General features: G+C 41.0%; 1 protein-coding gene across 1 annotated transcript; it reads right to left on the bottom strand.

Annotated features, from left to right (window-relative positions):
* Positions 1–8,478: 8,478 nt before the first annotated feature.
* Positions 8,479–22,272, bottom strand: PTGER4 (prostaglandin E receptor 4). The gene is made up of 3 exons (XM_004448199.5): positions 21,726–22,272; positions 20,383–21,307; positions 8,479–10,427 (listed from the first exon to the last, which is right to left on the bottom strand). The coding sequence occupies exons 2-3, from the start codon at positions 21,259–21,261 to the stop codon at positions 9,837–9,839; spliced, it is 1,470 nt and encodes a 489-aa protein (XP_004448256.1). The 5' UTR covers positions 21,262–21,307; positions 21,726–22,272; the 3' UTR covers positions 8,479–9,836.
* Between the last annotated feature and the right edge of the window lie 5,147 nt (positions 22,273–27,419).

Below are 27,419 nucleotides of genomic sequence, written 5' to 3'. Positions count from 1 at the left end.
TGGCATTCATTCCTCCAATGGGTCACTTGCCCACGTTACAGGAAGGCTCTCACATCTGAGCAATTTTCATGCTTTCTAGACATCATGTTGCCGTGATGCCAAGATTTTTATGACACTGTATTAGTCAGGATTCTCTAGGGTAACAGAATCAACAAGAGATATCTGTCAATAATATGCAATTTTATGAGTCTCTCGTGATTGTGGGGATGCACAAGTCCAGGTTCTGTAGGCAAGCTGCAACCAGGGGCTTCAATGAAAGTCCAGTGAAGGTTCTTGATGAATTCTGGGAGACGTTGGCTGTCCAAAGATGAGCTGGGAAATTCTCACTCAATGCTGGAATCACTTCCTCCTTAAAGGCATTCAGCTGATTGGATAAAGCATCACTCATTGCTGATGGCAATCTCCCTGATTGATGTAACTATAATCAGATATCTATGATCTACCACTGCAGTAAAGTCAATGGTGACTAAAGTCCATAAATGCCCTTGTATTACATTTAGCCCAGTGTTTGCTTGACCAAAACAGCTGGTCACAATTAGCTGGCTGAGTTGACACAATAGCCTAACCATCACAGTCCACCCCTTGTCAACTCAACAACCATATACATTACCTTAAGATTTTGGTACCGAGAGTGGGGAAGTGCTTTTGAAATTACCAAAATTCTAGAAAGGTTTTATAAATGGGTAGGGGGTATTTTTTGGAGGAATTGTGAGATGCATGATGGAAAAGGCCTAGATTGCTTTGAAGAGACTGTTGATAGCAATATGGATATTAAAGAGACTTTTTATGATGCCTTAGAAGTAAATGATGAAACTTATTGGAAACTGCAGGAAAGGCGATCCATATTTTAAAGTTGCAGAGAACTTAGCAAGATTAACTTCTGGTGTTTTGTGGAAGGCAGAACTTGAAAATGGCAAGCCTGGGCATTTAGCTGAAGAAATTTCCAAATAAACCCATAGAGTGCGGCTTGGCTTCTTCTTGCAGCTTATAGCAAAATGCTAGATGACCGAGATATGCTGAAGACTGAATTGTTGGGCACAAAACATTCTGGAAATTCCAAGCCTCTGGAAATCAAGCTCCCAGATGAAAGTGCCCCATTGGAGGACTTAACTAAACTTGGAACTTGTAAATCAGGATTGAAGATGCAGTTATGTCGGAAAGACTTGTGGAAAGTCTTATTGTCTAATTGCTTGGACCCTGCTTCCTGCATGCAAAACCAACAGACTTTTTGGGTGAGCTGTAGGAACAAAACCACTGTCAACCTGGAATAAAAGGACATGGAAAGGAGACATTGAAGGAGAAATAGCTTTAAGAGGAAACCATGAAAGCTGAGATCTGAAATTGAGACATCACCTTGGGCCAAGAGAGGAACCCCACCCATTTGTACAGATAGGGTGAGTTTACCCCAGAAGTTGAAGAAGGTGTCAGATGTTTTGGAAGTGTTTTGCTGCCCCAGGGTACAGAGGGTGGAACACATTCCCTGAGGATTAGGGTGGTTAAGATCGGCACCACACAGGTCTGAGAGGGGTGGACCTGTCCACCAAAGATTAAGGAAGACCAGATGGCCAACTTGTTGCTCTGAGAGGGTTGAGTCTGTATGCCAAAGGTTAGGGGAAATGTTGTCTTCACATCACTGTGTGTTAAGACTCTAAACCAAAGATTGGGTAGGGTTTGGCAATCTTCCCAACGCTCTTTGAGGGAGAGGTCTGGAGCTTCGTCTACGCCTAGATGCTTGATGAAGGTGGAAGCAAGAAAATGGCCATTAGGCAAGCCTGTGGAAATGGTGGGTTCCCATAAGGCCCCAAGGAGAAGAAACCATCTTAAGAATGACTCTCAGACTGAAATCAATGGAGGATGCCCTGCAGGTTTACTGAACTATAGAGGACCTGGGACTCAGGTTTCTCTTCCAATTTCTCCTTATTGTAATGAAAATGTTTATCCTTTGTCCATTTGTGTATTGAAAGTAGATGAATTGTTTTGTAAGTTTCAGAAGTCTATAATAGGACTTTGCCCCAGAACAAACTCTATTTCTTTAAAATGATTATGATATGACTTAGTACTTGCTTTGTAACCGATGTAAGGTTTTTTGAATATTGTAATGTCTTTTTGAAATTCAGAGGGTGGAGTGTAGCTGTTTGATATTATTGATGAATTCCAAAAAGAAATATGGGATTATGTTTGTAAACTGATCTTTTACTCTGGGCATATGAGATTGTATTGGAATGATTACTTGATTACTTAAGTAAACCTCTTGTGTTGGTAGGGTGTTGATTCTCCACCCTTCAGTGGGTGGGGACTCACAGATAAAAGGCATGGCAAAGGACAGAGTTGGGGGCTTTTAATGTTGGAGGTTTTTTTTTTTTTTTTTTTTAATGTTGGAGTTTGATGCTGAAGCTGGAGCCCCAGGGAGAGAGACAGGCATTTGTCTGATAGTCTACAGCTGGCCTTGTGGAGAGAGGCAAAGTCTAGAAAGCCTCTTAGTCTACAGATGACCTTGTGGAGAAAACAGAGGAGCTGAGCCCAGAGGAACCCAGGAAGCCTGAATCCTCGCAGATGTCGGCAGCCATCTTGCTCCAACACGTGAAAATAGACTTGGTGAGGGAAGTAACTTATGCTTTATGGCCTGGTATCTGTAAGCTCCTACCCCAAATAAATACCCTTTTAAAAAAACAACCAATTTCTGATATTTTGCATCAGCACTCCTTTGGCTGACTAATACAGACACCAAATAATAAAATCCAGTCAAATCACTATATAGCTTCTACAACCTTTAAAAATGATGCTTAATAATCTTTTCATTGGGATACTTGAGTAATTTAGATGAATTTAAGACACCCTGAATCAAGAATCTAGTGTCAAAGCATAGTGGCTTACCCAATGAGGACACAAAGATGAGAGCTAGGCCCACTGCCTCCCAGGGTGTGCCCGTGTTCATGAATTTCTCACTGGGAATACACATGGTCACAATGCCAGCTGTGTATCGAGCAGCTCTGATGAGAAGAGGACCCCTAATATCACCAGAGGAGCCACCATTGCACCCATCACAAAATGGAAATGCCATTTTGTATAAATGGATAGTTTGTCTTTTCAAATTTTCTATACTTTATGTTTTGCTTATTGTTTTCTCCATGGTATCATTAATCTTCCTCTGTAGCCTGTATTTCCTATAAATAGGTACCTAGATCTAATGGTTTGATCTGATTCATATTTTTTTTTGGCAAGAATATACCATGGGTGACATCCGGTCCTTCTATTGGAAGTTACATATGTATGGCTGTCACTTTCTCATTGTAATTAATGTCAGTAGCTATTGACTATCATCATCTAGATCTATTATTTCATTAGAATTTACAAATAGTGATATAATTCTATTATTCTTTGGGGGTGGTGCTAGAAAACTTTTTTGAAGAAACACTTTACCTCATCAACTATTTTGTTACTTGGGGATATGATTTATTTTTATTTTTTAATTATTTTTGGGGATATGATTTATATAGTGAAGGCAATTTATATAATAAAGACTTGGTTCTTTTCCTTTATTTACCATTTTTCAAAATAATTAGTTGGTTCCTTAGCATATTCCAAAAGTGACCAGTGAGGTATTTGTGATTTTTTATTATTACTATGAAGTCATGCATTGAAACATATTTGATATGTTTCAATCCATGCAGTTTTATTCTTATTGATGGTGTGTATATCCTAAAGGTTATCCTGTCACATTCCTTTTGCAAAGTGGTTGTAATAGTTTTATACTCCCATAAGTAACATATGATCAGCATATGCATACTTGGTATTTTCCAGACAAAAAAATTTGTAAATATAATTGGTGTATAAGGACATATTGTGATTTTATGATTAATTCTTCATTTTAAAAAGTTTAGGACACTATTCATTTCTTACTATAGATGGATATGATTTATTTTCTTACTTCCCCCAAATATATTTTCTACTTCTGCCCTCATTTCCAATATAATTATACCATAATTTTACCTTTAAATCTGTATTAATTATTTAATGACTAGGTAATTATTACCCATAGTTGAGCCCACCTAGAAAATTGTTTGCCTTTCTTGTACACCTTTTTACTTTTCATGGAGTCAATCATCGCCTTGTTTTTTCTTTCTTTTCTTTTTTTTGGGGGTGGGGTAGGCAAGGAAGTAAAGAGTTTATTAAGAAACAAGGAAAGAAAAACAGTACACAACTCGACATGATTGCAGGTGTGCTACAGGATGAGATGTTTTTTCTTTAGTTTTCCATATAAATATGATTATATTCTCCTGTCTCCTGACTCCCCTCAATATTGTCAAACACAAAGGATAATCTATCAGATCATGTTGTTGTTGTTGTTTTTTTAAATAAAACCTTGCAAACATCTTTCCTAGAGTTCCCTCTCCTGCCTCAGTCTGGACTCACTGTGCTCTTGACCTGTTGCAGTGCTGTGGCCTTAAGACATTGTCTTAGACTGTTTTTCTTGGAATACCCTCTACTTCACTTATGTATTGACTCTTGCTTTTCATCCCTTCTCAAGAAAGTGAAATGCTTAACCAGCTGTTCAGATTTTAGTGCTTGGTGTCGCTGAGTGTTAAAAGTTCTCTGAACATAGGTATGTGGTATATTTTCTTGGGTCCTTCACTTACATGGTGGAGAATGGGGTAAATAATCTGAAAAGGTAAAGGTAAGGTTTATCTTATTGATATAAGAACAAGGGTTTGAGACTGGAGAGGCCCAGCTAACTTTCACTCTTTCTTTCTCCTTCATTGCTTCTGGTCTGGAGCTAAAGGCCCAGCTGTGGCCTCGGGCAGCTTCACAGCAAGCAATAGGGTCAGATGCTCTCTCTTGCTGTAAGACTCTTTCTCTGGTTTCAGTCCTGGTATACCTGGAAGGTGATCATTATATCATACTTGGAGCATCTTAGACTCAGGTTGGGATACAGTGTGAGAACAGCATGAGGTGGAGGGAATGGTGGAAGAGAGGAAACCTTAGGTTTTGTTTTGTTCTGAAACTAGTCCAAGCAGCTTAGAAAAAAAATGAATGTTTCATGTAATGCAGATTTTTCTGTATTAGTATTTAAAGGCCAAAAGTCATAACTAACCACAAGCATTACTAAACTTTCATTTTTCCACGGCCCTTTGTGTTTGTGGTTCTAATAGGAAACTTGTGGAGAAAGGATTCTTGCATTCTATGGTCCCCTAGTCAAAGTACTACCTTAATAGTACCTACAATATCACTTTTTTCTAACACACTTGACCCGATTTGTTAGACTGTCTTTAGGATTATGAGTTGGTATTAAAATACCTTACTGTGTATTTTATCTTATTGGGACCAGGTAGGTTTTAATACCAGACATTTAGACAATCAGAACTTTCTTGCATTGAAAATTTAAACTCCCTTTACATCTGGTACAAGTTTCCCACATCAAAAAACAAGACAAAAAAAAAAAAATTGCATTAAATATATGTTAACTCATCAATAAATGTGGAATTGATAATAGTGCTGAAAATTTCCTTTCTTGGCTATTCTTTAAGAATAAGCCAGACTCAACAATAAAGACAAAATTAAATAAAAAGATTCAATTTTTTAAAAAATGGGCAAGGAATTTGAATAGACATTTTTCCAAAGAGTATACACAAATGGCCAATAAACTGATGAAAAGATGCTCAACATCATTGGTCATTAGAGAAATGCAGGTAAAAACCATAACAAGACACCAGTTTACATCTACTGGCATGGCTAAATAAAAAGCATGGACAATAGCAAGTGCTAGCAAGGATGTGGAGAGATCAGAACCTTCACACATTGATGGTGGGAATATAAAATGGTGCAGCTACTTGGGAAAACAGTCTGGCAGTTCCTCAAGAAAATTAAACCTGTACTTAACCATATGACCCAGCAATTTTATACCCAAGTATATTCCCAAGAGAATTGAAAACTTATTTCACCCAAAACTTGTATACCTATGTTCAAAACTTTATTCCTAATAACCAAGAATTGGAAACAACCTAAATTTCCATCAACTCTGGAATGGACAAACAAATCTATACAATGGAATATTTATTTAGCCATAAAAAGGAATGACATACTGATTCATGCTACAAGTATAATGAACCTTGAATAAATGAAAGAAGCCAGGCATAAAAAGCCACATATTGTATGATTCCATTTATAAATGTCCATGATAAGCAAGTTGATAATGTAGATTAGTGTTTGCTAAGAAAAAAGGAATGGGATGGTGATTGACTGCTGAGAGGAATTGAATTTCTTTTTTAAAAATGTTCTGAATTAGTGGTGTTGGTTATACAACTTTGTGAATATACTTTAAAGGGTGAATTTTATGGTATGTGAATTATGTTCCAATGAAAAAAATGAATAAGCTAGAATCTGTGAATCCTGAAATAAGGAATGAATGCTATTGTGCCTTAAATATTATTAGTACTAATTTCTAAAATGAGGCTTTTGTTTTCCCCCATTAATATGGGTAATCAGAAAACACCTAGATTTTTATATATTATATAAATACTTTATATGTATATAATATTGCCTAATAATATTGTTTTTTTAGACATTGGTTAGAATATTTTAGAAGTTTAAGTCAGATGCTTTTTTCTGAGCCAATCCTCCTTCTCCCTCCTTGGCTGAGGGAGTCACTGTGCCATTAGGTCTGTGAAGATGCCAGTCCCGTGTTTTTGTCATCATACAAAAATATCTTTAAAAACATATGACTAGCAAATCATAAGTTCATTCTTGGAGGATATGGCTACTTGAAATATGTCAGCATATACCCCAGACCTACCAAATAAGAAACTTCGGTGGAGCCCAGGAATCTGTTTTAGCAAGATCTCCAGATAACTCTGATGCATGCTAAAGTTTGAGAGGCACTGATGAAGAGAATTTACAAGTAGGAAGGCCACACATTTATTCTAATTTTTGTAGTAATTTTTGGGTGCTTCACATGTAGCAAGTGAAGCATAACACTGCCTCTCTCAATACATGAGCAAATTAGTGGCTTTGAAAGCTAGGCAAACTGCCCTTTGTTGTTTCAGTAGGTAAAGGAAACGACTTTGGAAGTTGTGACTTGGAGCTGAGTTCTGAATTCCAGAGCTTCCTAATCGGAAAATCACACAAGACTGCCTGAGGCCGAAAGGAACCCATCTGGTGCTGCCTACTGAGTATGGCAGGACTGGGTGGACTGATGCAGTATATGTGGTTGGAGTCAGCAAACTGAGAAGATGGCCATTGGTTTGGGAAATTGGTTACATTCAGGAAATTGAGCAAATAAATTATTTGGGGATTATCAGAGTCCAGCTTCTTGTGTTAGAAGAGAAAGAAGGCTAGAAAAATCTTGGGGTAATAGATTTGTAATTGTAGGTACTGGTGTGAAACTCATTATGATACATACGCATACATATACATACACATAGTCAGATATGGAATGTGTGTGTGTTTCCTAACTCTGCTACTAATGGGTCTTAAAAACAGATACACAGGTAATAATGCCCCGCACCAAACCTGCATCTTGTGCCTCCTGATATGATGCACTGAGAAGGACGTGTCACTTCTCCGGTATCCCTGCCCAAAATGCACAAACTGAATCTAATCATGGGAAGCATTAGCTATACATCCAAATTAGGAACATTCTGCAAAATGTTACTTATAGACTATAGTTAAAAGTAATATTGTAATATTTTTGTATTAAGACAAACAAGGTATTCTATCAATGCTAAAGGTAAAAAAAAAACCCAGAATACGAGATTTAGTTTTATGAGATGTGAATATGAGCAAACTTTATTTTCTTCATTAACAAGGAGACCATGTTCATGTCATTTAACTAATCTGTACTCCTTTATTCATCTTTTGGAACACTAGAAAAACAATTGAGTTTGTTTTTAAGATTAAATAAGATAAATGTGCCTGGACAGGACTTTTTAAAGTAATGCTTCCATAATTTGTTAAGCTGCCTTTTATTTATTTTATTTTTTGAACTTGAAATAAATTTATAAAAAAAAGACATTATTGGAAAATCTGGTTAACTATGAATGGCAAATGCGGATTTCATAGAAGCATGGAATCAATGTTAATTTCTTGATTTTGATGGGTGTACTGTGGTTAGGGAGAGAGTGTTTTTGTTATATATATCCTCAAATGTATATATACTTGACATATTTGGGGGTAATGGGGCAACATGTCTGCAACTTATTCTAACAGTTCAGAAAAAGATAATGAAAAAAGAGGTAAGGTTAATGCAAACGTGATAAAATGTTACCAACTCCAGAATCTGGGTGAAGAGTCAAGGAATAATAAGCACATCTAGCACCCAAATGGTGGTTTTTAAATATCATCTGCTAAGTGACTCTGGGCTTTGTATTATTCATGCAACTTTAAATTTGAAATTATTTCAAAACAAAGTTTTTAAAAATTCCAATTTAAAAAGACAGAGGAGACTACCTGAAACAAACAAAAATCACACAAGTTTTCAAAAACTTAGGATATAGAACTCAGATTGAGTGTCATTTATTTATTGTAATCTCCAAAATAATTTCAGTTGGTACAACTGCTTCTTAAAACCGTATCAATATCAGGCTCAGAATTTAATTACAACCAAGCAATTCACAAAAACACTTTAAGCAACAAAACATGCTTAATATTTCTTTGAGAAAGAGCCTTCGAACACAGCATTCCTGGATATTACACAAAATTGTTATAAAGTGATTGCTAAGTGCACAAATTATATACCCCATTTGTTGATAATCTTTTATGACATGTGAAAAACTAATTTAACCAATTCTTCCCTGTCTCAAAATAAAGTTAATAGTGCAATTTGCCTTCCACTTAAATTTTAAAAGATATTCTAGGTTGTTTTTCAAGAAAATAAAACTATGCACACTTCCAAGGGGAAAACAAGCAGCTCTAAACTTCTATTTGTATATTTTACCCTTCAGTTATGGGTTATTTATTAAAGACTCTTTGATTTATGTTACATTTTAAAAAGTACCAATGGGGATGAAAATAGAAAATGTTTTCCAGAATGTTAGGTTCTTCTGAAATCACAGTTTTCTGGATAAATAAATGTATCAACACTAAAAATTTCTCAATATGTATATCACATAGATTGGAAAAAAACTTCAATATTTTGGACTGAAATCTTCACGTTTTAAATAGTATCTTTCTTTTGCTCTCTGATAGTATGAAGCTCTTTTAAAAATTCATATCTATTTTATAGATAATAGTCTCACCATAAATTTTCAACAACTCAGCCTGAACTTGCTTGTGAAAAAACTAACATCTGCAATTTCATCTGGTTATACTGGGAGGAGAGGGTTATAATTTTATCATACCTTGTATTAACAATAAACCTTCTCACAGAGAAGAACATACTTTAAATACCTTAAATCATATTTACAACAATAAAAATTCACATTTTCATGCTTTAGTGAGACACTTAAAACGTTCATAAGGTGGTCCCCATTGTTTGTTGGAATAGAGCCCTCCTAGAACCTGACCCTTTGCTGTTGCTATGTGACAGATATAAAGCTTTTGATGTTATGAAATAGCAAAACTTCTGCCATCCTCCTTTCCAGTAGAGAAACTGAGGGTAGATCTCCCCAGCAGTCAAGTCGTGACGGCAATCCTGTGTCATCGAGGGGCAGCAACCAATGTGTTGCAGTCCTTGGGACGCGTGCAAATCAATTTGAAAAGTGCTCAAAAGCCAGGATGTTCTCTAAAGTGAGTCCTAGGATGAAAGTAGCCCTTCTGAGCACAACTAAACGCTTCAGTTACATGTCTATTGCACGGGATTTTATAAGTTTGCAGAAACAGTGCTGTATTTCTTTTCTTACCTACTATATACATTTTTCTGATGAGTTCAGGGTTTCGTTGGGAAACGTTACTTGCAGGGTGCTCCCCTTGGGGGCAGTCCCAGCCCTGCTGCTCCCACCCACCTCATCCACCAGCAAGACGGTCTCCGAGTCCTGCCCCTGGGAGGAGTCTGAGGTCTCTGATATTCGCAAAGTCCTCAATGAGGTGGTGTCTACTTGGCTCAGGCCCACGCCAGGCACACCTGGAAGCAAATTCCTGCCTCCCAGGCTGTTTTCACTGAGTTCTGGCAGGTAAAGGAGGGTCTGAGACGTGCTGCTGATCTCCTTCAGCTCCCGGGAGAGGAAGGAGCGAGAGTGGCCGGACATGGCAGAAGAAGTCCTTCGGCTGTCAGAACAATGCTGTCCGGCACGGTCTCTGCGCGCCCCACCAATGCGGCAGAAGAGGCACTTGATCTTCTCTATCGCTTTGCTGAGCACTGCCTTGCGCAGGAGTATGTATATCCAGGGATCCAGAATGGGATTCACAGCAGCAATCCGGATGGCCTGCAAATCTGGGTTTTTGCTGATAACAGGCTCCAAACTTGGCTGGTATAATTGGTTGATAAACACTCGCACCTGCATGAATGAGAGGCCCACAGTATTAAGCTACTGAGAATGTCTGACTTAACAACGTTAGGTAGCTGCCCTCTTTCTGACAAGTAGTGTCAAGGAAAAGAGCAGCCTACACAATAAACCCCAGAAATCCTGTGATTGTGTAATTGGATTTATGTTTGGACTTAGTATCATTTTAAATATTTTTGTAACTATCTTATGATTATCTTTCCTAGGTCAGTGATGGTATCCCAGAACTGCAATTTGTGTGCAGGTAACATATTCATAAAGTTCCTTTAAGAAGCATTCTATCAACCTCATTTCTGTGGGTACTTATAAGGTTTTGAAATTTGGATGGAGCATCTTTTTTAACCCCAACAGTCATTGTTTTTCCCATTCCATCTGCCATTGTGTATATTTCAAACAAAATCCCTTTTTGAAGTCAAATAACCATCTACTCATCACAGAAAAGCCCAAAGATTCCATTTTTCTTTCCTCCAATAGTTAAGAAAGAATATATTGGAAATTCTTAAAACAACTTCTAGATCTCCTACCAGTGAAAATGACCAGAATATATATTTTTTATTTTCTCTAAAATGTGTCTGTTCCCAGTTACTATAATCATCTAGTGTATCCAATTCTTTCTCTAACCAAAAGCCTTTTCCATTCATTCCCTCTCACTGCATTTTCACTTGGATTATTATATCAGACAATTATCCAATCCATCTTCCAAACTGCGATCAGAAGATTATTTCTAAAACACAGATCTGATTACGCTACTCAGCTGCTGACACTTCAATGGCTCTGTGGTGGTTTTGAACTGTATATACCCCAGAAAATCATATTCTTAAAGTTAATCCATTTCTGTTGAAGGGCCTTTCAATAAGGTTACTTCAGTTAAGGCATGGCCCAGGGTGGATTTTAATCTTCTTACTGGAGTCTTTTATAAGAAAATTAAATTCAAAGGGAAAGAAAGCCTTGGAAGCAAAAGCTGAAAGCAACAGGACCCAGAAGAAATGGGAGAGATCAGCAGACATTGCCATGTGCATGCATTGCCATGTGACAGAGGAGTTCAGGATTGCTGACAGCTGGTCTTCAGAGAGAAAGCATTGTCTGATGCCTTGATTTGGACATTTTTCTCAGCCCTGAAACTATAAGCTTGTAAGCGAGTAATTTCCCACTGTTAAAAGTTAACCCATTTCACAGTATCTGCCTTCAGCAGCCTAGCAAACTATAACAGGCTCCCTGATATTTTTGCTCATTTTTAAAGTCTGCACTCAAATGCCACTCAGTAAATTCACCCTGATACTCCGAGACTCATCCTGACCTTTATGCTTGTATAGCATTTGAGCCAATAAACAGGCAGGAGTTGAAAGAGCCCTCTGGACAGAGCAGGAGGATGACTACATTCTAGAGCAGAATATGAGCTCTTTAGGGCAAGAGCTGTATCTGTCAGCTCACCACATGCCAGGCCCACAAAAATGAAGCAAATGCATGAACAATGAAGAAAAAAAAATTGCTCTTAATATAATCACTTATTTACTTACGCATTCTTTTGTGTATTTAATCATTTAACAATAAACATTTACTGTATGTGTTAGGCATTGTGATTGATTTGGGGGACAAAAAGTTGCATTGGGTATCATAAACTCCATAAAGATAAAGAGTTACGAATAGTTCAGAAGACAGGTAAGTAGTTCAACCGTTTACTTCCTGGAAGGGATGAAGCTTGCACTCAGTTTTGACAGATGAGTGAGAGTTTGCTAAATTTAAAAGGAAGGACGTAACATTTCAGATAGAGGTAACCATTCTATGTGTCAAGTTGTGGAAGAATGAAACGATATGCCAACTTCTAGGAACTTAAATAATTCAGTAAAAAGAGCATGAATTTGTGCAAACCAAAGGAAGACTGTCATTTTATTTTTATTAGAGGTAACAGCATTTGTTAAAGGTACACTCTCATATTTACTCCTAAAATATTACATTTGAGGGGCCTATATCTTCCTTCTAATTCCAGCAGGATTATTTATATAAAAATGTCATATGTTTTTCCTATAAAAAGTAGTGATTTTAAGTAGTGATACTTGCCATGTATCTTTGTGCTATTATTAATTATTTTAGGTTAGGGAGAAGAAAGAGGCAAATCTCATAGCCAAGGAGGATACATTAAAAACGGTATAAAAAAGAAACAACTCTTAAAAGCATAGCTGGAGCCATCTTACTCAGGGCAAATATCCCTACCTTTAATAAGATGTGGGGGACATATACTCATGGTGGATGAATCACTAAGAAAGGGTTAAATTTTATTCTGTATTTTCTTTTTTTCAAAACCCAGGATGTGTAAGGGATATTTTAGAAAGATTTACAATAATTGGGATAAAAAAGAAAGTTTAAAGAAATAAATTGTGTTAATCTGCAAAATTTAACTTACATGAAACTTATTCTTGGATGGTGCTGGATCAGAAAAGTATAACTCTATTTCTAGTTATTCTTTAACTGGAATTTAGATCTTAATCAGCTTACCGGTACCACAATCCCTTATTAGCAAACTTTTGTCGTTACTCACTTGCTGTTGTTATTCATTTATTTTGTTTTGTTTTCAGAATTCCTTTGGTTGCAAAACCTGCCCTAAACTTATTTAGGCAGCAGAATTTGAACTGGATAAACTCTGAGGTTATTGATGGTCTCTATTTATTCCACTTACTGTGAATAGTCCTATATATTTGCCCAAATAGTATAGTCCCAATCCCAATGAGGATATTACATCTTATACAGCATATTACTAAATTATTTTCCTAAAATCCAAGAAATTCTGCATTTCAAAACACATTTGCTCTAAATGTTTTGGGTAAGAGATTATGGACCTCTAAATGGCATTGAAAATCTGGTCAGATGGGTATAACTAACTTGAAGTTAAAACCTTGATCTCTGGAAGACAGTTAAATGAAGAATGAACTAGAATGAACAGCATATATATTATATTTAGCATAGTATATCTTCTCTTAAAATATGTTTAGAAAATATGCTGGAATAAGTAATAATATCAGGACAAAGCAAGCCTGATTTTTCACCTTTAAAAAAACAGGTAAAATAAAATGTCTCCCTACCATAACCTTAACACTGAGTTCCTCAGCTAGCTGGACATGGGCTCTTAGTGGTTACTGCCCTTCTAGTGGCCTTTCCTCAGTGGTTTTGAATAACTCATCCAGTCCCTGTTGGTATCCAGGTCTTCAGATAACCCCCATATTGCTTTTTTGTTCTACCAGGCTGGCTTTCTGTTTAAGAATTATTTCTCAGCAACAGAGTTATTGATAAAAAACACGTTATCTCTATTTTTTTCACATCGCATACTTTGTTCCTACAGATTAAAAAAATGATGGGGGGAAGCGGACTTGGCCCAGTGGTTAGGGCGTCCGTCTACCACATGGGAGGTCTGCGGTTCAAACCCCCGGCCTCCTTGACCTGTGTGGAGCTGACCCATGTGCAATGCTGATGTGCTCAAGGAGTGCCCTGCCACACAGGGGTGTCCCCGTGTAGGGGAGCCCCACGCGCAAGGAGTGCACCCCGTAGGGAGAGCCGCCCAGCGCGAAAGAAAGTGCAACCTGCCCAAGAATGGCGCTGCACACACGGAGAGCTGATGCAGCAAGATGACACAACAAAAAGAAACACAGATTCCCGGTGCCATTGATAAGGATAGAAGCAGTCACAGAAGAACACACAGCAAATGGGCACAGAGAGCACACAACGGGGGAGGGGGGAATAAATAAAAAAATAAAATCTGAAAAAAAAATGGTGGGTTTAAATCGGTTAGTATTGGGCCTGGTGAATGAAGAAACTGACATCAGGGTTTGTCTGGGTTCAAACTTGTAATGACATGCCTCAAGGTGGCAGTGTAGCTCCACTTGGGAGTTTTTGGTACCACAGGCCTTCGCTGCGGAGCGTTTTGCATGGCCAAGTCCAAGCCAATCTTGGAGAACAGAATCTTGGGTAAGTCTGAATTTCACATTTCTGAGATCTTAACGGCAACATTGTTTTGTTGCCGGTTGCTTTTCCCACTACAATCTCAAAGGAAACATGATTACTACTGAAAGGAGGAAAATTTTTTGAACAGTTTAAATGGATTTTAAAGAAATGTATGAGGAGTTGGCATTTAATTTTAAATTTCGGTGATCTTTTAGAAAAATGGGAGTATTTAAAAAAAATAGTGGGGTTTTCATGTCAAAGGTGAGGAGAGGCAAAGAAAGAATCATTTCTGTACCTCATTTTATCTGTAGCAGGAATTTATCTTGTATCTTGATTATTACAGAAGGTCATCGAAGGAGGCTATATTAAAAGCATGTTCTATTTGAGAGTTTCATGGGGGAAAAGGTAACAATTAGTACAACCCACTGAACCTTGTCATTTAATGCTGTTTTAGTAAAGGTGAATTCACAGGGTAGCAAAAGGATAAGTATATAAAGCAAAATTCCAAATTCAGGTAAAAAGTCTCAAAAGTAGGTCAAATAATTTGAAGAGAATCAATACAAATAAAATTTCCTTTGCAGCATATTCTCAATGGAGATTTACTTCATGTAGAGAAAGAAAAAAAGACAAACCAAACCAAAACAAAAGAAAACCTCCCCTAGCTCCATGTACTTCATAATGTTTGACAAAAAAAATGACAACTCCTGCTTCACTTTTTTAAAGGCTTCTTAAGTGGCTCCTGCCAAAGAGAGAAAACCCAGATTAAGATGTAATATCCAAAGCCATCCCTGAATGTCATGTGAGTAGGTCAAAGCATTTTTCTAGAATTCTTGTCCAAAAGGCTCTGTATGTTACACAGAATAAACATGTTCAGGCAGTCGTCAAGGTTGGAAGAGTAAACTGTTGATGATAAAATAGAACCCTGAGTCAGGGGGGAAATAAACACCTTCAAAGAATTAACCAAATACAAGCCAAATGAATATTCTCTTCCAACTTTAAAAGTTGGCCTATTTCTTAGGAGCTGCAGATTTGTGCATGTGGCTTATCAATAACATGAATGGACATTATAATATTTAAAAAGTCTCAAGGATGATTAGAGATTAGTGTTCAGGAGCATAAAAGGTACAGCATTGGAACATAACTTGGAGAAAATATGATAAATTAAAAGGTGTGGTGATGGGAAAGATTTAAGGGAGGGTAAAGTGTTGCAGAGGTAAACACCCAGGCTTTGGAATCCAACCTCTGTTCAGATCATGGCTCTGCTGCTTATAATTTATGTTCGCATTATGAAAGCACTTAGTACAGTGCCCAGCATATGTTATACTGTCATTACTTTTCTGTAACCCATACATGGAAGCTTGGCCTCTTTGGGAAAAAAAAACCTGTTGATATATACAGCTTAGAGGCAGCTGTGGGGTATGGTTAATGACCAAGTATCAAAAACACATGCTTCCTGCTTAAGAATAACCTGTCGGCAGGGAATGTCCAATTCTAAAAGAACGTTGAGATCCTGATCAGACCGATTTAGTAATTGACTGTCAAAGCCATAATGATTTCCAATAAATGAAAGATCTTGGAATTGAATTTGTGTGTGCTACTTGTTCAGTTCCAAGCACACAGAAGGAATGACCTGTGTGTGTGCTCAGTTATCTAACTGCCATGTAAGAAGTTCAAAATTGACACAGCTGTTACTAGAAGTTCTTAAGATTTTTTTTTCAATAACAAAAATAATATCTTTAAGTAAAAGATCTACTGGTGGAAATAGAATCTTGATTGGGTGGCAGTATAAGAGAGCTCGGTTCTTGTTCCCTCTGGGTCACTAACTGGTCATTTATTATAGGCAATTTATGTAAATCTCTAGAGGGTCACTAATACTGAAAAATTATTTCTAAAGTGTTGTGTTTTTCAGCTCTAATTTTAAACATTCTACTAGGAGACTAAAAAAATCATTTCAGTTCCAGGGAAAAAATCTTGATAGTAAATGTTCAGTAAACCCAACTCTTGACAGGTCAGCAAAGCATGATGAAAAGAACATTAAACTGACGTGTCCACAGTTACTCAGTAATTATTGAATGATATAAATTCTTCATCTGCAGCTGAGGAAACTAAGGTGCAGAGGGGGAGAACAAACCGTTGTGCCCTATTTTCTTTTCTTTCTAGGACTTCTTCAAGAACCAAACGAGATGGCAGATGTGTGGAAATGCCTTATTTTTTTGTGTTACACTGCAGTCTTCAAGGTGCTACTACTAGGCCTGCAATTTCATGTTGACTAAAAAATGCTTCTAAGGAATTGCTATTTTTAAGTTTTAGCGGAAATAATCAAATACTCAGGTGCCAAGCTTCTTTTGTAATATTACCCAAACTTATGGAATGACTCTTGTACCTACAGATGTGATTTTTACTCATCTGAATTTCCATCAGTGGTGTTTTAATGACCCCATTTTCAGTTTTCCCACTATAAACTAAAGAGTATCTATTTATACAGTTTTCATCTGCCCTTACAAAACTTTGCTGATTAAATGGTGGAGAAAGCTTTATGGCAACAACTAGTTTATAGTAAGCAACCAAATAAACACTCACAAGAAGCTATTTTCCTAAGGACATAAATTTAACCCAAGTCAGATTAACCAAATTGGCCATTCTGCCCCTAACAGAGATGAATATTTGTTACTTTAGAGCAAGAATTCTTAACAAGGGGTCCGTGAGCTTGAATTGAAATTTAAAAAAGACAACAATATTATTTTTGTGGCAACGTGTTGGTGCAGGGTGTGGACTTAGGAAAAGGTCTGTGGTTTTCCCCTGACCAGCAAAGGGGTCTGTGGAACTAAAAAGGTTAAGAACCCCTGCTTTAGAGTAAGAAGAAAGAAAAGTAACACTCAACAGTTACAGCCTGTGCAGGGGGGAAAATACCTTTCCAAATTGTTCAATGTAACTGATTAGCCCTGGGGTAAAACATTTGATTAAATCTTTATCTTAACATTCATAACTATAAAATTAGACACCAGAAATTAATCTAGCTACATCTTTTTAACACTGGGGCAGTGCAAAGCTGTCTTGGTTACATCTTTCTAAAGCATGTAATCCCCTCTATTTATCTTAAGTGTAGACTTTCATTTCTTCAGCTTCTCCTGTATTTAAAAAACCAAGACTGGTATAAACAGAAGAATGGACAAAATGGCAAGAACCACCTCTGCATAAATTTTGTTATGTCATTTTTCTTGTAGGTTCTACTTACACCTTTGTTTATTGATTATGCTTCTCTTCACAGAATTATGCAGGTTCAGCACAGTTCCTTATATTCACAACTCATTTCCCAGCTTTTCTAAAATTTCCATTCCAAGTTTAGTTCTATTTATGAGACATATATATTTTCGATCACAAATTAAATTTTACTTTTGACACTAAACTCAATATCAAACTTCCTCCAAAGGCCACTGAGCTTTTCCTTTCCTGGTGCCCAAAGACTTTAAACCAAAACCGGCTGCTTTTCAATAGCAGCTCGTTTTTCCTCATATATTGTGTCAAACTTTCTGGAATTCCAAGTAAACTATAATTGCTCTATTAGCCTTTTTAAAGAATTTTAAATTATTCAAAGGGTCTGACTTTCCTCAAATGGGATTAACAACCTAATTGATTTGATAAAAGTTAAATTGCATGCTTCATTAGTTTCCTTGGAACTGAAGATAGGTCCAAGTGCTTTAAATGTCAGAGGGTTCAGAAGCATTACTCTTAAACTACAATATGAATATGAGAAACATGGAAAAAACAAACAAGAAAAGTATAAAAATAAGCTAAGGAAGACTATGGTTGTGAATACAGTTTCCTTTTGGTTCTTTGAGTAATTGCTGAATTGTGGATAGGTGGATTGTATAATGACCCTCTTACTTATCACTAATTACAATTAAACAGATTTTGAAAATAGGTTATCAGTAACCCAGACTAAAGGCGTAAAAGAAGTCACTACTACCTCTATAGCTACTTATCTTACAAAAGTATGAGAATGCTTGATTATGTGATTACTTCTTAGCTGAGCCAGGTTCAGTTTACAGGATGAAATTCCTTCATATCTACTACGTGTATTTATATAGAGTGGATAGTATTTTTTGTTAGTTAAAATGTGGTTAATTTGCAAGCCATAAATACAGTCTCTATAATTTCTTTCCTCTAGCTCCTCAAATCCTTTCAAAGGTTTTGTGATAAATGGCCCCACATCTAAGGGCCAGGTCTACCACTTTAGCCCATAAGATGAATTAAAGTTCTTATGCCTCTCTAGCTGCTGGAAGAAGACACTTCATCAAAGACTGTGCAGTGATCAGTAGCTTCACATGCTCATCTCCAACCAAAACACATTTAAGTATTTTCAGGTTGCTACCCTTCTAGCTCTAATTCCTCAGTTCCTTAAAGTGGCTGTTCTGTGAAAAACAACCACTCACGTTGGCATTTACTGTTCTGTAAAACATAAGACAGGCCGGAGAACCAAGGCCCCAGCAGGAGCTGCGGTGTTCTTCCGAAATCTCACTTTATTCTGAGTTGCCATTTCAGACAGTAAAATATATTTATGTGGCTCAAGTATAACTAACTGTAAATTACACTGAGTCCTGGAATGGTTTTAAAGGCTCTTCTGGCCAATTATATTGACTTCTGTTTATACAAATTGGCAAGAAGCTACTGTATGTGGACTCTCAGCCATCTCTAAGTTCCTTCCATTTACAGTTGCCTTTATCATATAAATATATATGTATTTAATAATAAAGATCCCTGGCCAGTATTAATAAGGGAAAGGAAGGAATAAGATCTCATTAAATTTACTTTTTCTTGGCTCCCAACCAGCAAAAGGAAAAACAGGCATCTCTTTCTGAGTTGGTAGTTTTGAATTTCCAGGAATGCAGTGTTTTGAGAGATAAAAAACTCAGTGCTAGTTGCTTTCAAGAGAAACTCTAGATAAAGAATTATGTTCATCTGCCCATCTGCTTCTGATCCATCCAGTTTTAAAGCCAGGGAACCAGGTAGGTTTTGAACCTTATAGTTGATAATATTTTAAAAATTAATGCAAGGGTAGTTTTAAAGAAGGTGTTGTCCTAAAAATGAACTGCACCAAAGATCAACCAGACACACTGTCCGAAGGCCAAAATTGGAAGTGTTGTAGAATGGAGACATGATGTAATATCACATGTGCAGGTCTGGAAGTCAGAGAAACCTATGGTATCATCCACCAGTTATATGGCTCTGGTAAACAAGACCCGGTCTAAACCTCAGCTTCTCCATAAGGGTGCTGTACCCCTCAGGGTATTTGAGAATTCAAATTCAATACCCAGTGTCGACCATCCTGTCCATTATAGCCCCCTGAGAAACTTTGCATTCCTGTCCTCCAGAGAGAATGAAGGGGCCTGAATCTGGGCATGCCCTGTGTACCAACTGCGACACACATGTGCAGGAAACAGTAGCTTTACAGAGTAGCTTCTGCTGCATTCATTTAAGCAAGTCCTTTATCTCTTCCTGCCCCTTCTCAATTCTTTCTGTAGAGTGAGGGAGTTAGACTTGACTAAAAAGGCATCTAGAGCTTTCCTAGCTCTAACATTCCAACACTCTACATAAATCCAAGCATACCAAATCCCACCCTCCTAAGAAATGGTGTACTACAAGGAGATTGCTGCCTCTGACATTTCAAGCTCCGTGGTTCACAGTGTGGAGGATCCCGCTGTGACCCGACAGTGGTTTCTCCTCCTCATCTGACACAGAGAGGAGCGGGGTGTTTCCCAGAAGGTTCAAGGCCCATGTCAGGCAGCAAGGGGCAGGGGCTGGCCGGTTAGAGAAAGGAAACCCGGCTTCCGGGGAAAGAACCTCCCGGATGCAGGGGAAAAGCACCTGCTAAACTTCAGTAAGGACAGGGCGGAAAGCGGGTGTAGCGGATCCCCGCCCCAACCGGCACATGACAAGTTCACCACCAAGGAATCAGCATGGAGGGAGGTGGGTGTGGGGAAAGGGTCGAGCGGGGGTCCCAGCCCCGGCCACTCACCACCAGCGGGATGGAGCAGATGAGCACCACCAGGGAGGTGGCGATGAGTAGGATGACCATCTGGATCTCGGCGCCCGCGATGCGGCGGAAGCTCCGGCGGCGGCGAAAGTCGCTGAGGCGCGGCGGGGCGGGGGAGGCTGAGGCCGCATGGCCCCGCCAGGCCGACGAGGACGCGGCGGCCGCGGCGGCGGCCGCGTGGTTCTGCTCGGTGCCCAGCGACGTGCGGCGCATGAACTGGCGGTGCATGCGGAGCAGCGCGCCGCACACCAGCACGTTGCAGAGCACCGTGGCGAGGATGAGGAAGGAGCTGAAGCCCGCGTACATGTAGGAGAAGGCGGCGTGCGCCGTCACATTGGTGGTCCAGTCGATGAAGCACCAGGTGTCGGGGTACTGCAGCCGCGAGCTGCCTAGGCCCATGCTGGGCAGCGCGCAGAAGAGCACGTTGGACACATAGACGGCGAAGAGCGTGAGGCCGGCCAGGCGCTTGTCCACATAGTGGCTGTAGAAGTAGGCGTGGTTGATGGCCAGGTAGCGCTCGATGCTCATGGCGCAGATGATGCTGAGGCCCGACAGGCCGAAGAAGAGCAAGATGAAGGTGCTGTACTCGCACAGCGCCTCACCCCCGGGCCACTGGCCCTTCATGTACGTGGCGATGGTCACCGGGCTCACCAGCAAGGTGCCCAGCAGGTCGGTGACGGCCAGCCCGCACACCAGCGTGTAGAAGGTCGTCTCCTTCTGCTCTTTGCGCGACTTGCACAGCACCACGATGGCCACCAGGTTGCCCACCACCCCGAAGATGAACATCACCGCCGGGATGGTAGGGCTGTTCGGCTGTTGGGACAACGAGGAGGCAGACGCATTGGCCCCGGGAGTGGACATGGTGGCGGCGGCCGGCCGTGCGCAGCTCTGGGGTGCGAGGCTGGGTCTGGGGACGGGAGGAGAGAGACGAAGGCGCGGTGAGCACTTGCAAGGTGTTAGACCCGCGTCCAAGAAACAACATGCCGATGAGACAGGAGGGGCCACTGGATTCTACGCCGGATTGACGCCACTTACCAACTGCGGCGACCCAAATCTCCAGGCTCCCGCTACGTCCTGCCAGCAGCACCACTCTCGGACATTAATATTTATAAGCTGATGCTGCCTCCTTCCCCCAACCCAACTCACTCTATACTGCCAAGACGAACAAGACCCATCTCAAGGGAAAAGTGGCTCACTATTGCTATTCCCGACAGAACCTGAGGCAATCAAACTCTTCACTGAAAACAAGTTATGGAAGACAAGTTGGAGAGTGCTCTGTCTCCCCCCGCCGCGTTCGCTGTCCAGTGTCCCCAGCCCCATCTCACCTGTGACGACGGTGGCAGCCCTGTGGGTCCCCAGGGTCACCTCTCTAATGCCCTGGACAAGCCTCCAACCTGCCCCTCGGCCTCGCCCCGCTCAGTCCGGAGCTTGCCAAGCCTTTGCCTTCTCAGAGCCGGGACTCAGTGGCTGCCAATTTTCCGGAACTGGGTTCAGGGCGGCCAGCTTTCAAAATTTGGAGAACCAGAGAAGGCAGTGGTATGGGTCAGTCAAGGCTGGTCTTGGATTTCTTGTTTAGTTTGTTTCTCTTCCTTCAAAGACGAATCCCAGCTTTGCAGAGCCCGCAGGTCCAGTTTGCGGGCGGACAGCGCTCAGGTGTGCGGCCGCGCGCGCAGGTGGCACGGAGTCTGCTCGCTCCCGGGTCAGCCTCCTCCCCGCCACGGACAGCACGGGAGGCTATAGGGACAGGCGGCTGCCGCTGCGGCCGCTCTTGGAGCCCTGGGGGAGGCTCGGGGTCCGCTCGGCCTGGGGCGCTGACCTGGGGCGGATCATCTTCTTCCTCAGGCTGCCGGGCTGCAAGCTCCGCTCTCGCCCTTCCAGCCTCTGTACTAACTTTTCGCCGACTTCAAGTTTCCCTGGAGGGGGCGGAGACAGACGACGCGAGGCCCGGGCGCCCATTGGCCGGCCTGGGAGGGCGGGGCGCGGCGACCCGCGCGAGCCGCTGCCGCAGGAAGCCCGGCGTGGGCGGCGGCGGGAGCCGGTAGGCTGCGCGGCCCGCACCCGGCCGCGTGGGTCCTCCCGCACCGCCGAGAGGCGGCTTCCCGCGACTTTCCCTCCTTCCCGGGGACTCGAGGGCCCTGAGCCGCGGCACCCGCGCCTCCTGCCGGCACCCTGGGAAGTCCCCACGCTCTCTCGGGCACCGTCTTGTCCTCTCCACTCGCATCCGGTGGGGTCGGCGCTGAAACTACGGTCTCGTCTCTCTCTCCGCTATTTCTCGCACTTGCTCTCTGCAGGTCACAACTTCTGGCGCCGGGGAAGAGAGGGCAACTGCGTTAGTACTTTGCCTTGGATCGATCGCCCGGGGGGGCAGATGGGGTTGAGGGGGAGCGGTGTGTCTGTCCCCGCGCGCGTGTGCCCCGGGACAGGCTTCGGTGCGCGCTTGGGATGTGGTGTGTGGATGGATGGATGGATGGGTGGGTGGGTACCAGGCTTGGGCGGAGAAACAACGAGGAATCCATTCTCTCACCATAAAAGGAGTTAGCTGGCACTGCCCGGGCTGCTGTCGGTAGGGCTGCCCTAGGCCAAAAAAAAAAAAAAAAAAAAAGGGAAAGTAGGCTGGGAAACACAAACACACAGCCTCTCCAGGCGCAGGTGGAGAGAAGTGGCCATGCCTTACGACAGGGAAGAGATGGTGAGGGTGGGAGGGCTGTTTGTCTGATTGTCTAATTGTGGAGACTTTCTTCCCCTTCGGGAACTTCTCCGCCCTGAAAGGACCCCTACTCTGAGCTTCATGGCCTTGGCCGTGTTCTATTCATGTTAGACACCTTCACCACGAATGCTTTGAAAGGCTAATGGAGGCAGCGGGGCTTGGCCCAGTGGTTAGGGCGCCCGTCTACCACGGTTCAAACCCCAGGCCTCCTTGACCCGTGTGCAGCTGGCCCATGCACAGCGCTGATGCGCAAGGAGTGCCCTGCCACGCAGGGGTGTCCCCCGCGTAGGGACAAGGAGTGTGCCCTGTAAGGAGAGCCACCCAGCGCGAAAGAAAGTGCAGTGTGCCCAGGAATGGTGCCACACACACGGAGAGATGATGCGTCAAGATGACGGCAGCAAAAAGAAACACAGATTCCCGAGCTGCAGACAAAGAAGACACAGCAAATAGACACAGAGAACAGACAACCGGGGTGGGGGTGGGGGCAAGGGGAGAGAAATAAATAAATCTTAAAAAAAAAAAAAAGAAAGGCTAATGGAGAGAGAGAAGAGGCTTTGAAGGGTTTAAGGCTAAGGGATTTGCCTGTCATCACCTCCGTGGTTAACTCTTGGAAAAGCCCACCTTTTTCTTTTAGTTCAGACTTCTTGTCTCTTGGGGAACAGTTTTTCTGAGTAGTTTTCTTTCTGCTTTATTTTCTAAAATCAGAAGTGAAAAGTGAAAAATGATTGTAAAATCTCATGGTGTAACTATATCGCCTTCACTAGTTTGTTTTAAATATAAAGTGAAACTGTGGGCCTTCTCAGCACTTTAATTCCTAGAAACATCTCTTTTCACGTGAAGTATACATGCATTTTAACATCTTGCATCTCCTCACAGGTAAGTGAATAAAGAGATTATTTGATATGATAAGCAGGCACTCATGAATGAACAAACCTCCTAAGAATTTATTTGGTTCTCCAGTTATTCTCAGATGGCAAAGTAACAAGGAAGTAATAAAAGAAACAAAGAAGGCACTCCAGATTTCAGCTAATTACAGAACATAAAATATCTAGGAGGCATCATATGGATATAATAATATAGCTTGATTCTATCATTTATACCATTTCCTCATTCATGTTAGGTATCCAGAAGGGAAAAGACATACTTTTTAGCCAATATGAAAAGAATGGATGGTGATTAGTCTGTTTCTCATGGTCTTCTCTTCATTACCACTATAACCTCCCCTTGTTGTCTATGCTTCCTTTGAGTAATAACTTGTAGGATTACCTCAGCATTTAAAACGAATCAGAACTACACACAGGAAAATTGCACATTCTGACCTCATTCCACACTGACCACATTGCATCACCATCACTTATGTCAGGTGGTTCTCAATAAATGTATGAAGGGAAGATGGGAAGTTCCATTTCTTCTCACTTTCTCCTCATCGAAATTTTTTTTTCAGTTTTCTTTGCATTTGAAGTTCTTAAAATGGGAAACAATTAGGATTGGTACTTGTTAATTGCTCACAATGAAGAGTATATTAAATGTAAGACCTGAGGCAAATTGTTGAGATACTAAGTATTACAGTGTTCAGCAGGTCATGAAGAAACTGGGCTTGCTTGCTACCAACTGAGCTGTTTTTCTCACTAGTCCTCTAAATGTTCTTTCCACGGTAGCTTTTGTGAGATAGAGAATAAATTAAAATCCAGAACACAAGTCTAAAAAAAAAATTGTAATGAGGGTTGTATGTACCCTCTTTTCGTGTGTGATTCTTAAAGCTTAAACTTAGAAGTGTAAGTTGAAGGTTTGGGAAACAGTTATTTTATTTTCTCAATTTGAAAACCTGAGACAGTAGAGTTCAATTTTCCTCACACTCTGCCAGGAATCTACATTGCAAAAGGAAGTGACGTTGCCATTATTATGTGGGCAAGTCTTGTCTTTGTATATTTCAGCTGAATGGATTTTTATTCTAAATATTTTCTATTCTTTGCAATTTCTGCCCCAATCCCTCCTACTGTGCACTAGAGGACCTGAGTACAGTTCTTTATAGCTAACATGAAATCCTCTCTGATGGTGTGAACTCTCCCAAGAACTGACTGATCAGTTTGCTTGCTCTGTTTTAGCTGATTATTTGATTTGGGGGCTACCAAGCTCATTCATTTTGACTAGGGTGAGTAGTCCTTGGATTAAAGGAAATGCGGGACAGAAGGAACCTAAGCTCTGCCAGCAGGGGTGGAGCACTAGGATGAATCAAACCTGGCCTGGACCCATTACCAAGTCAAAGCTGATAAGGTCTTAGAGCATTCCTAAAGCACTAACATTCGAGTAGCAAATCCTGTGCAGATTGTGTTTGCTCTTTGTCTTTCATGACAAGGCCACGTGGATATTCAAAAGAGAGTGTAGAAGACATCTGTCTGGAGCAAATAACACGGTGCCCTTGGACACATTTGCCTTTCCTTTGCCCAACCAGTAAGTTCGGTGGGCTGCAAGCATAGTGTTAACCTGACCTTGGGCATGGGAAGATGTCCACGACTGTAGCTGTGGCCCTCGTGATGGTCCTCCCTTTTTAGTAGGGAATTTCCAACGTGTGGTCTCCTAATTATTTTCATTTTCTAAAAATGAATTTTAAGCTGAATCTAGTGCCTGGAATTGTTACATATGTCAGTACTATGATTAACTCCCCAATGTTTCATGTGGCAATAAATTACTTCTTTGGAGGCTGGTCATCACCAAGTGATTGTTTCAGGCTGCCTCCTACTCTGACAATTATACTCCTCACTGTGATGGTTTTCTCTCCCTTTCTTTTTCTCCTCCTTTTCTTCCCAACAACTATCTCTGCTGCACTCCCATTATGGACTGCCAATGGGCTAAAAAAGGGGATCGTTTACCAATTGTTGCCCATTAGTTCCCTTCAAAAGTCTGATCTGCAGAAAGGAGGACCTTCTCATTATTTTTTAAAAATTTATTTCACACCAAAGCTGCTGCATGTTTTAGCACTTCTGAAGATACACAGAAACTCCCTGGCTTAATCAACATCAGCATCATCTGTAGCTTGTGTTAGTCATTTTCCATAGTACTTTCGCATTTGCATGTACACGTGGTCTTCTCAGCAACCCCATATGGGTATTAGGTGGGTGTGACAGAGACTGCCGTTTTCACCAATCTCTATTTCCATTTCCTCCTGGACACATAGCTAGAGGCTATTTCCAGACTTCCTTGAGGTTTGGCGCAGCCAATGTGACTGAATTCAGGCCCGTGGAGCACGGGTGGAAGTGATGTATCTCCTCCCAGGCCTGGTCTCTGAGCCCCCGATCTCCGTGCTCTCTATTCCTTCTTCTGCTAACCATATACAAGGCCCTGGTGTATCTCAGAGCTACTAGAGAGAGAGTGACCAGGTCCCTGGATGTCTGCATGGAGCAGGAGACCTCATTCTAATCCCAGTGATCCTTGTCAGACAATGAAATGAATGAGAAATAACCCACTGAGGTTTAGGCTGTGTGTTTAGTAGCCAGCCGATGCTGACTAATACGGTAGATGGGTGTCATCTCTCTTCAGTGAACTAGAACATGGCACAGGAAAGCTGTGTGACTTCCTTAAAGTCACAAAAATTAATAAGAATCATGGAAATTTATCCAGTGCTTATTCTGTGTGAGGCACCATGTGGATGCCATCTAATCTTTAAACCTATGAGGAAGGGACTAGGTAATATTCTATTTTAAAGATGAGCAAATTGAAGGTTGACTAAGGAACGTGGGGGATATTGCCATTTTGAAAGACCACCCAGCACCTGAATGCCTTGCCTGTTTGTAGGAATCCTCCACAGTGGGATCTTGTAGAGAGCAAAGCCCTACCGTCACCAACGCTAAGCAGGCAAGATCCTCCCTCTTGCCATACTCTGCCACAACTTGGACATGTGACCTTGGTTTGGCCAATCAGATGCCATTATCCAGGACTCTATATAATCTTGAGGGAGTGGCACAAAGACCCAAGAGCGATTTTAGGAGTCGTTCACAGTGGGCACTTAGAGGCTGATGACGGTGGCTCTGACGGGGTCCTGCTGGTTGAGGCATCCTAACCCCTCAGGTGTGGCGGTGTGACCTTGACTGCTTTCCCTGCTGACTGCCTCATTGGCTTTTTGAGTAACCAGGTACCTTTCCAATAAGTCACTTTCCAGCTTAAATTGGCATATTAATTTTCTGTTGTTTGCAAAGAATAACTCCAGTTAGTGCAGAGAGTTTGAGTAAATTATCCAAGATGACAGTGCTGATAAATGGCAGAACAAGGATTTCTTTTTCTTTAATTTGTTTATTTTTTAATTGTATTTTTTTGA

The sequence above is a fragment of the Dasypus novemcinctus genome, chromosome 2 (genome assembly GCF_030445035.2).
Source record: "Dasypus novemcinctus isolate mDasNov1 chromosome 2, mDasNov1.1.hap2, whole genome shotgun sequence".
Classification (NCBI taxonomy): Eukaryota; Metazoa; Chordata; class Mammalia; order Cingulata; family Dasypodidae; genus Dasypus; species Dasypus novemcinctus.
This window is presented reverse-complemented; position numbering and strand designations above follow the sequence as displayed.

Coding starts and splice junctions, on each gene's coding strand:
- PTGER4 (XM_004448199.5), bottom strand. CDS start 21,261: ATGTCCACTCCCGGGGCCAATGCGTCTGCCTCCTCGTTGTCCCAACAG. Junction 10,428..20,382: donor TCTGCTCCATCCCGCTGGTG/GTGAGTGGCCGG, acceptor TCATTCATGCAG/GTGCGAGTGTTTATCAACCA.